Source organism: Xenopus laevis, chromosome 5L, assembly GCF_017654675.1.
Source record: "Xenopus laevis strain J_2021 chromosome 5L, Xenopus_laevis_v10.1, whole genome shotgun sequence".
NCBI classification, from domain to species: Eukaryota; Metazoa; Chordata; class Amphibia; order Anura; family Pipidae; genus Xenopus; species Xenopus laevis.
The window spans coordinates 58,128,635-58,140,010 of NC_054379.1; the positions used below are offsets into that span (position 1 = coordinate 58,128,635).

Genomic DNA, 11,376 nt, shown 5'->3' on the forward strand with positions numbered 1-11,376 from the left:
CCAGTGAATACATCTCGTTAAGGCCCCTAGGGGCCACTGTATCTAAAGTCCGTATCCACTTGGCCTCTCTTTGAAGCAATATCCTCCCCCTGTCACTTCCACGTTTAAGTGGGGGGACATGATCAATTAGTACACAACGAATGGAGGGGAGCGAATGTCCAAAGCTCACACAGTGTCTCGCAAGTGGACTATCAGCCTTACCGGAGGTTAGAGCAGTACGTATAGTGGATCTGTGGTTATTCATCCGGATCCGAAAAGTAGTAGTGCATTTCCCAATATAATACAAGCCACAAGGGCAGATAATACAATAAACCACATATTCAGATAGACAAGTTCATCTATGTCGTATTTCAAATCTCTTGTCACTATGAGGATGGGTAAAGTGAGATCCAGTTAGAAGAAAGCCACAAGTGATACATCCGCTACACCTGAAGCAGCCCATCTTGTTAAATGTCATTTTGTTCGATTTCAGCCATGACTGTGGCAAAGTAGTTTCCCGCGTGTTTTGCAAATCCGTGACCATCAAAATGTCACGCAGGGCCCGACCCTTACGGTATGCGCATCTCGGCGCTTTCACTTTAGTAAATGGTAAGCTGTTATCCATTTGAAGTATGGGCCAATTCTTTCTAATAGATGTACAAATATGTTTACTTTCAGGCGAAAAGTTAGAGACAAAGGTCAAAGTGTCCCCCTTGTTCGATTCACCTGACCTGGTAATGGAACTATCTGTATCCTCTTTTGAGAGAGCTCTTTCCAATTCCTTGTCCAAAAACTCTTTCTGATACCCACGCTTGTTTTGCCCGCCCAAAATCAGAGTTGTTGCGAAAAACCCTAAGAAATTGTGTGTATGGTATAGATCTCAAAATAGAGGGCGGATGAAAACTGTGCGCATGCAAAACCGTGTTTCTGTCTGTGTCTTTACGATAAAGAGTAGTGCCCACACCATTGGACGTACGAAAAATTCTGATGTCCAAAAAATCAACTGTATCTCGATCAAGGGTTAATGTAAATTTGACTGGAGTAGAAAGGGCATTTAATTCGGCAACAAATGTTTGGAGTCCAACGTGGTCCCCCCGCCAAATGAGGAACACATCATCGATATATCTCTTGTATAGAAATAATTGATCAACATACTTAGATAGGATGTGTTCTTTTTCAAAAAAATCCATATATAAATTTGCATAAGAGGGGGCCACGTTGGACCCCATTGCCGTGCCCGTCAGTTGTAAATAAAAAGTATTTTCAAAACGAAAATAATTCCGAGTGAGTTCAGAGAGAACCGAAACGCGTTGATGTGGGGTAGATTGTAACACTCCAATAAAAAAGTATTCTTCACAACACCCGTGAGTGCTCTTAAATGATCTAATATGCTAATTCCTGAAGTAGCACCCGGGGCTTGACGTTTTGAGGGTGAGTGCCGGTTCTACTACACGATATATATATATATATATATATATATATATATATATATATATAGAAATCCAAAGGATCCGCACTCACAGGTCTTATGCGTAAAAAAAGATTTTATTACAAAGCTTACAGCCTAACGTTTCGGCCTCCTCCGAGGCCTTTCTCTTTTTGAGAAAGGCCTCGGAGGAGGCCGAAACGTTAGGCTGTAAGCTTTGTAATAAAATCTTTTTTTACGCATAAGACCTGTGAGTGCGGATCCTTTGGATTTCTGTGGATAATAGTTTTGATACTGCACCCAGGCATATGAACTTCTTATTCGAGAGTGCTGGCTTTCCATGGTGCTATATATATATATATATATATATATATATATATACACTGTCCCAAGGTGCACACCGTTTCCATTGTTAAAGACCTGGGTGCCTGCCGATATGTAATGGAGTCAAATGTAGAGGATAGCGGCACTCACAGGATTTGCGACAGATTCAAGGTTGGAAAAAATCTTTATTGAAACTCAACGTTTCGATCCCCCACAGGGATCTTCGTCAGGAGGGAAAACAAACAAACATTCAGGCATCACACTAAACCACAGAATTTAAACCCCTAACAGTGAGAAAATGGCGCCAAAGGACGTTGCTAGGCAACCAAACAAGCTAGTATTAGCTTGTATGAATAAAAACCAAAGATGCTGGGATATAGTGAAGTGGAACAAGGAGTGTAGGTAGTAAGGAAGTGAAACGAATATACAGAGTAAAAGCAAAGGTTTTATTAAAACTCGCTATCGCTGTGCCAGCAAAGACCACTATTCTGTATCAATACGTTATTGTCCAATCAGTAGCGCCGTCGGATTCTACCGGCCAATCACCAGACACACTAGCGGTGGGCGTGCACACAGGCACTCGCAGCCTCCGTATGGTCGCTGGTTACTAGCCACCTTGGATATAGCAACCGAGGACAGCGCGTGCGCAGTTTTACCAGAGGGCGCAGCTCCCCGCGCCTCTGGTACTGCCTTCACGTCTTGTCTGCCTGGTGACGTGTCTCCCACATTTACAGTGTATGTGCGGGTTACCATGACAACGTTGTGGACGGGCTCCATCTTCGTGCAGCGGCAGGCTCGGGTTTAGGCAGAGGCTCAACATGCGAAGCCTGTCAGAAGTTCTAGCGGACAATACTTTGGCTATTCCCACATAGTGTATCAAGGGTAACAGACAGCGCTTGGACGACCCAAACATATGGCATAGTGGTATATGGCCTGTGCAGCAGATAGGGTTAGAATAAAGGGGACAGATCAGGCAAGAGGTAGGAGGAGGAAGTTGTAATGAGAAGTAGCAAGCAATGGTAATATCATATAACAAATTGTTACAAAGTTGCATAATTACAGGCTATGGATAAAAACAACAAATGGTTAGATAACGGTGACATGTTAGGGTCGCAGTACCGTACTGGGTATTGCACTGGGTATTGCATAAAGAACTACATGAAGCATCCCAATGGTAGAGTCTCATTTAAGCCACGCGGGGTGACCGTGTCCAAACGATATATCCATTTTGCTTCTCTCTTAATTAAAGCCAGATCTCGGTTACCACCCCTTGGTAATGGTGGTTGGAAATCGATAGCCATACAGCGGAATGTGGGGAGACCATGTCCCATCTGTAAGAAATGTCTGTTTAGCTGCCTTGTCCTTCAGGACTTTACTAATAGCTGACCTGTGGTTGGCTATCCTTTCTTTCAATTGTGTAGTAGTTTTGCCCACATAATACAGTCCACATGGGCATGTCACAATATAAACCACAAAAGTCGAGGTGCAGGTCAGTCTATGCAGAATCTTGTATCTCCTACCCGTGTGTGGGTGGGGGAAGTCTTTGCCTACCAGCAAGGAACGGCATGTAGTTCAATCTGGACACCGCCCTCTGGTAAATCTGCGCACACGCTGTCCTCGGTTGCTATATCCAAGGTGGCTAGTAACCAGCGACCATACGGAGGCTGCGAGTGCCTGTGTGCACGCCCACCGCTAGTGTGTCTGGTGATTGGCCGGTAGAATCCGACGGCGCTACTGATTGGACAATAACGTATTGATACAGAATAGTGGTCTTTGCTGGCACAGCGATAGCGAGTTTTAATAAAACCTTTGCTTTTACTCTGTATATTCGTTTCACTTCCTTACTACCTACACTCCTTGTTCCACTTCACTATATCCCAGCATCTTTGGTTTTTATTCATACAAGCTAATACTAGCTTGTTTGGTTGCCTAGCAACGTCCTTTGGCGCCATTTTCTCACTGTTAGGGGTTTAAATTCTGTGGGTTAGTGTGATGCCTGAATGTTTGTTTGTTTTCCCTCCTGACGAAGATCCCTGTGGGGGATCGAAACATTGAGCTTCAATAAAGATTTTTTCCAACCTTGAATCTGTCGCAAATCCTGTGAGTGCCGCTATCCTCTACATTTGACTATATATATATATATATAGTTAATAAAACTATTATCTTTTATTTTTATTGTGCCAACATGTATATGTAGCACTTGTCCAAGCAGGGGCACAGCAAGGTAAAGATTTGGGGGCCATATGTTTGCTGTTGCTGCTGGGCTGGGTGCTGGCACAGGTACATAAATACTTGGGAGCAATATGATGTGATCAGATTTAAGGTAAAGATTGGGGGCAATATGATGGCTGCTGGGCTTGCTGGCACAGGTACAGGAGGGCTGTATGATGGATGGCTGCTGAGCTTGCTGGTACAGGTACGGAAGGGCAGTATGATGGATGGCTGCTGGCACAGGTACAGGGGGGCTGTATTATGGATGGCTGCTGGTACAGGTACGGGGGGAGACTGTATTATGGATGGCTGCTGGGCATGCTGGTACAGGTTCAGAGGGCAGTAATATAAATAAAAAAGTGTTGTACACTTTCTTGCTTTCTTTATTTAAAAACCATCATGGTAAGGAGGGAAATGGTAATGCAGAACGGGGGGGGGGGCACTGATTGAAGTTATTGCCTAGGGTGCCGAACTACAGTGGCCCGGCCCAGGCAGGGAGATCACTCATATGTGAAAAAAGTTAAGTCATATTAAGACATACTCTTAAATCCATATGCCTCCTCCTCCCCTGTGTATAATACAGTACTCCCAGCATATGATTAAACACCTTAGGGGCCCCTAACAATAATTCTCAAATGTATGTATGTATATTTTTGTTTGTAAAACGGTCCTCGAGGGCAAAGCACTGTACAGCAAAACAATAAATTAGTAGTAACAAACAAGGGGTCATTGGAATAAAAAGTAACAATAAGTGCATTATTAGAAATACAATTCACATAAATATAAAAAATATAATTACAATACAGATTAAGTGCTCAGTGTCAAGGGAACAAAAGGCTAGAGGAACCTACCCCGTAAGGCTTACAGTCTAAATGGGAGGGAAGCATACAGACACAATTCACAGGGGTATTAAGATGCTGTGGGTTACAGTTTCTTACACTGTTAGTGCCAGTTCAGGAGTTATCCAGGTGCTCTCAAATGCTAACAAACCCCCCAGAACAAATACCAGGCTTATCCATAGGGTTTATAGGACAGGCAGAGTATGGCACACAGGATGCAAAGAGCAGACAGAACATGGTACACACAGGGAGCATAGGGAAGGCAGAACAGAGCAGGAGACAGGGAAACTTATTAGGACCACTCTAAAATGTACTTCATATAGTGACAGTGCTGGTGACCCATTAGCATTTTCGAATAAATTGTGAACAGATGAACAATGTGGGCAGTTTCAGTCTGGGTCTCAAGTGTGAACATTACAGGGCTTTACGATGTGAACAATAGAGGTGTCAGAAGTGTGAACAATGCAGGGGGGATTACTTGTGGGAACAATACTGGAGATTACAGTGTGAATTTGAGGTTTAAACAATGTAGGGGCCAGTTAATCTCTGTAGTGATACATTTTAAATTTTACACATGGTAAACAAACACAGCAGGCAGACTTTCACGTGGAGGGCCACACAAGGGGGGGTTGCGGACTGCCAGTTGGACAGCCTTGCACTAGTTAAATGCCAGTGCTATTCAGATTTTTCATGGTAACGGGACAATTATCTAATAAAATATTTGATTAATTCAGTTTTGTAAATAACCCCCTTATTGTCATATATACAATAAAATATGTTATCCTTTTAGACAAAATGCCACATTGTGGTTAAAGGGATACTGTCATGAGTACACAAAGGGCCTTATTTATCAAAATCAGTTTTTTCCTGAGTATTTATATAAAAAAATCTGACCAAACTAGAATCCACTATTTAATTGGATCAGGGACAAACAAGATAAAATCACGTGGAAACCGAATTGTACAAGTATTTCCGAGTTTTTTCCCCCAAATCAATTTTTTTCTGACCTTTTACCCTGAAAAGCCTGAATTTTTTGGATTTTTGCCTGAAAAGTCCCAAATAGTTGGATTTTCAGGCTAAATTCAGGAATAGGGACCTCTCCCATTGACAGTTTTTTCAAAATATATCCATTGATAGTATCCAGCACTGAAATCTATTTTTTAAAATTGCAATTTACCTTATTTGAAGCACTACCATTTTCTTCCCATTGCCAAGTTTGTTTCTACCGTTTCAACTGAGCTTTTATAAACTCTTCATTTCTGCTTCACAGCAAGTGGTCTGTCATGCTCTTCTTTACCTGAGCATAGGGACCAGTTCACAATACACACAATTAGGAAAATGTAATAAAGTCAGTAACGGAAAAACTATTTGCAATGCGAAAAGTTATGCCTTTGCATGAAAAAAAAATTTGCTTTGCGCAAATTTAATGTAGCTTTTGCAAACCCGGAAACTGTTTAACTACCACTTCCGACAGTGGAAGGCCGTTTGTGTATTTTATAGTTTGCCCCAATGTGCAGTAAATGTAAAACTTCTTACAGAAAAAGTCGTTATGTTTGCTCCAAAAGATTACGACACCTTCAAGCACTTCTTAAGTGCGCAATTAAAATTCTCAGTGCGCAATTAAATTTCGCAATGCAATAACAGTTAAAGGAACAATATTACATTGCGAGATGTGGATTATTATTCTTATTGGTGCAAATTGTTTTTCTCTTTGCAACTTTAATTACATTTCCCCCTATATATGCAATATAACATACATAATCCAAGACTAAATACTACAGAAATAGGATCTATTATCTGGAAGCCTGTTACCTTGAAAACTATAAATTATGGAAAGGCAATTTCCCATAGATTCGGTTTTAAGCAATTCATTCTAATTTTTTACGATTTCCTTTTCTTCCGTAAAACAGTACCTTGTACTTGATCCCAACTAAGACAGAATTAATCCTTATTCGAGGCAAAACAATCCTATTGGGTTTATTTCCTGTATACATTATTTTCCCATTTTTTTTCAACCTACTTTACTTTTACTATATTATGATATACAGTATATGCTGAAATGGTTAAAGAAAGTGATGGTATGTGTTTTGTCCACAAGGTGGCATCTTGTCTGAAGCTATAAAACATATTTTAGGGAATGTTAATGAGCTTGACAAATGGAGAAGACATATGGAACCTTCTTCATCTGTGACTTTAATTTGTATGTTTTTTTATTTGCCAAATTTTACTTGGAAATGAATAATTCATCATTAGATCTGTGTAGATAGCACTATAATTAATATCTATTTCTTTAGAAAGGAGACTCCATGGGCTTAATTTACTAAAGGATCATGCTTCTGAGGTCCAGTATTTTCAAAGTGGTTTTCGTGCACGACCAGTAGATGATGACCATGTGCCATTTTTACAAAGAGGTAAGTCAAATATTGCCCAAATAATATAATGTTGATATGCTTTAGCAAATCATCATTAGTAAGAAAGTATATTTTATAAGTTATGTGTAAAAATAATAATTCAGAGATATCCAAAGTCAAGTAAGATTACTGCATAAATATAAAAAATATTGGAGGAAAAGTCAGACATTTCAGGACAAGATTTGTTAAGAAGTTGCTGCAGTGCAAAAGGTAAGAAAGGCTAAAAAAAAAAAATAGCCTTTCACAATGCATGGAATCTAGCAAAAGGTTTAAAGCGATAATGACACGAGAAATTATAATTATACTATTATAACATTGCATGTGTGACACTTTTACATTACCAATTGAATCCCTCATTTTACATTACCCTTTCAATCCCCCATGTGTCTACATAAGGAGGGCTGCCATATTTGTGTTGCAGTAGTAGTGTTAGAAATCCTTACGATGAGAAGTGACCGTCAGTGTCAATATCACTTTAAGGGATACTGTTCTCCTTTGACAGACTCCTGTGCTGAAATCTGTTTTTCAACAGAGCAACTTGATTATTTCTATGTTTAATTTTGAAACAAGACAATGCATCTTCATACTTTCACAAGTCCTTTTCAGTCTTCTGACTTTGATAAGCTTTAGTCTATCTTTAAAGGAGTTGTTCACCTTTCCAGTTTGCAATTTCAGCAGTCTAGATGCTAGGGTCCAAATTACCCTAGCAATCATGCAATAACTTGAATAAGAGACTGGAATAAAATAGGAGAATAGGAGAGGGCCTGCATATAAAGATGAGTAATAAAAAGTATCGATAACAATAAACGTGTTGCTTCTTTAAATTATAATGATATTAGTGGCTAGAAACAATTTTTTCACCTAACATTTTTTATAGAATGCTGCCTTCTTTTGTATTAACAATGTAAAACATTTAAATATAGTACAAATATACTTACATGTCTTTTCATTTATTGTATTTATTTATTTTTTACGTATACAGGTGTTCCAATTCTACACCTTATTCCTTCCCCATTTCCAGATGTATGGCATACAATGGATGACAATGAAGAAAACCTTGATTTTGCAACTATTGACAACCTTAATAAAATTCTACAAGTGTTTGTGCTAGAATACCTTAATATATGATTTGTGCACAACACAGAGTATCTGATGTATTTGGTTCAAAGGAGCACAGCGTGTTATAAGATATAATAAAATGGTATATTAAAATGTATATAATGTAAACATTCCATCTTATAATTTGCTGGTGCATTTTTTTTCTCAAAATGTTTAGCTGTAAGCAGAATGTTTTATATCATATTTAGGACAGAAATTGTAAAGAAGGATGGAGTTTTCCAACAAATTCCTGTAATGCAGACATTTGTTTGTGAGTATTCTCATAGAGACAATGAAACTTATTTAACCACTGTGTTCCATTAAATATACAGCAAAATCATTTTGAAAAACCTTTTGAAATAGCTATTAAGGTTTAAAGGAACAGTAACGTCAAAAAGTAAAAGTGTTTTATAGTAATACAAATATAATGCAGTGTTGTCCTGCACTGGTAAAACTGCTGTGTTTGCTTAAGAAACACTACTAATATGTATATAAATAAGCTGCTGTGTAGCAATGGGGGCAGCCATTCAAAGGAGAAAAGGCTCAGGTTATACAGAAGATAGCAAATAAGCTTTGTCAAACTAATGGTGTTATCTATAATCCATTAGTTAACCTGTGCCATATAGCCATTTTTCAATTTCCGCCATTGCTCCACAGCAGCTTGTTTATATGAACTATAGTAGTGTTTCTGAAGCAAACACAACAGTTTTACCAGTGCAGGGCAACAGTACATGATATTTTCATTACTTTAAAACACTTACATTTTTTGGTGTTACTGTTCCTTTTGTGATACACGGTATCAAGTAGTGATAGGTGTAAAGGGACTGGACTTGCTGAGTGAGCTTTACCACTCATCTGAGTGGCTGCACATAAGTGAATTTTTTTCAAGATTACTCAGCAAGTTCAGTTTATTTACACATATCTCTACAAGATATTGAACCCTCTGAAATATCTTGAAGATGGTAAATGTTGACCATTAGGCATTCAGTGCTTCCTCAGTTTACTGCCATCTTGAAACACAGGTCAAAGCAGGCATTAACAGTGGGTGGAATTATATACAGGTTGACATGTAACTGAAATTGTTTAAATTTAATGCACATTTGTTAAGAGTGGCACAATAAATGGGTATAAAGAAGTGGTATTGTATTTGAATTGTTTTATTGAGAGAAAATTGGCAGTGGAATGGATGAAGATGGAGTAGCCTGTTTAATGTTTTATTTTGTTTTAAAGTTCACCGAGGTGTTTTGTATATTTTATAGCTATCATATAGCATAATGCCAGTCCTAGGTATAGTTATATACAGGTAAGCCTACACAGGAAATACAAAATTCTATAAATTACAAGTTTTAAGGAATGTTGCTTTCATTTTATAAAATGCACAAGAAGGCAACTCTGTTATGCAAATGTTTCAGCTCTGGAGATTCACATTAACTTTTATTCAAAGGAGTTTTCTGATATTGTGTTGCCCACGCTGGAGGAGATTGTAACGTTCACAGCGGGAAACAGCCGCAACGGGAGTTAAATTCACACTTGAATGTGGTGGAAGCCCAGGGAAAAAGCCACAAATACTTGAAGCAGGCATGGTGAAATATACAGAATTTAATGGAACTCAAGCAAAACAGGAACAGGTCAAAAATAAAGTCTTTACCAGGCAGGCAATGAAAAGCTGGAACAAAAACACAGGAACACATTCAGGAACTTGGAATATCCAGGAACAGATTCAGGAACAAAACCAAACACATTCAATGACTCAGCCCTGAGCAAGGCTCAGGGCGTGGTTTATAAAGGGCAATTGATTAGAGAACACAAAACACATGAGGGTAACAAGAAGGGAGGAGACAAACTGGAAATGTAACAAGATACAGGATCACTATAACAGGATCAGAAGCAGCCCCAAGAGCCTCCAGTGGCTCACTTGGTAAGTGCACCGACTGTGCACTTAAAAGTCCAGCAACCCCTGTCCCAAGTGTTCAAATCCCAGATGGTCCTTACATTACCCCCCCTTGAGGATCGACCAACGGGTGATTCCAAAGTCGGCTAGTTCCCAACTTTTTAGTGTAGTTACAGGGACCCGGAATGGGGGCATCAACAGGAACCACCGTCATGGGAACTGGCACAGTGGCGGGAACCAGCTGGGCTGCGGGCACCGGAGCAGGAACCGGCTGGGCTGCGGGCACCACTGAAACACGGACTGGCTGGGCTGCGGGCACCACTGAAACACGGACTGGCTGGGAAGCCATCACAGGAGCACGGACTGGCTGGGCTGCGGGCAACACTGAAACACGGACTGGCTGGGCTGCGGGCACCACTGAAACACGGACTGGCTGGGAAGCCATCACAGGAGCACGGACTGGCTGGGAAGCCATCACAGGAGCACGGACTGGCTGGGAAGCCATCACAGGAGCACGGACTGGCTGGGAAGCCATCACAGGAGCACGGACTGGCTGGGAAGCCATCACAGGAGCACGGACTGGCTGGGAAGCCATCACAGGAGCACGGACTGGCTGGAAGCCGTAAGCAGTGGTTGCTTCAGGATAGGCCCCTCTTGAGCTGTGGGCAGCCGTTGCTGCAGGATAGGCCCCTCTGGAGCTGTGAGCAGCGGCAAGGAAGACCCCTCAGGAGCGGACACAGGAACTGAAGCAGACTGCAAGCATGGAACAAACATGGGAACTGAAGCAGACTGCAAGCATGGAGCTGACACAGGTACTGAAGCAGACTGCACGCATGGAGCAGACATAGGAACTGAAGCAGACTGCAAGCATGGAGCTGAAACAGGAACTGAAGCAGACTGCAAGCAAGGAGCATTTGCCCAGCGGGACGGGTAGGCCGGGGGGAGGAGGGAGGGTGGGCAACACACGGGAGGGGGGGGTTTTGCGAAAAAAAGTCCAACAACCCCAGTCCCAAGTGTTCAAATCCCAGATGGTCCTTACAGAGATTAAGTAAGTGAAGAAGTACTGGTACGGAGCTATGATAAGTGTTATTTTATTGCCTGGTGTATTCTCTGCCACCATGGGTGTCCGCAGAAGGGGGCAAGAGGGGGCAGTTGCTCCACCTTGACTTCTTCAGCTAGTTCCAAGAAAATGTTTGT

General features: G+C 40.9%; 1 protein-coding gene across 1 annotated transcript in view; it reads left to right on the forward strand.

Annotated features, from left to right (window-relative positions):
• qpct.L (glutaminyl-peptide cyclotransferase L homeolog) overlaps window positions 1–9,423 on the forward strand; it is a 44,277-nt gene extending 34,854 nt beyond the window's left edge. The window contains exons 6-7 of the mRNA XM_018262004.2: window positions 7,074–7,190; window positions 8,173–9,423. Of these exons, the coding sequence (XP_018117493.1) occupies window positions 7,074–7,190; window positions 8,173–8,318 (263 nt within the window). The 3' untranslated portion in view covers window positions 8,319–9,423. The remainder of the gene's footprint in view (window positions 1–7,073; window positions 7,191–8,172) is intronic.
• The last annotated feature ends 1,953 nt before the right edge of the window (window positions 9,424–11,376 follow it).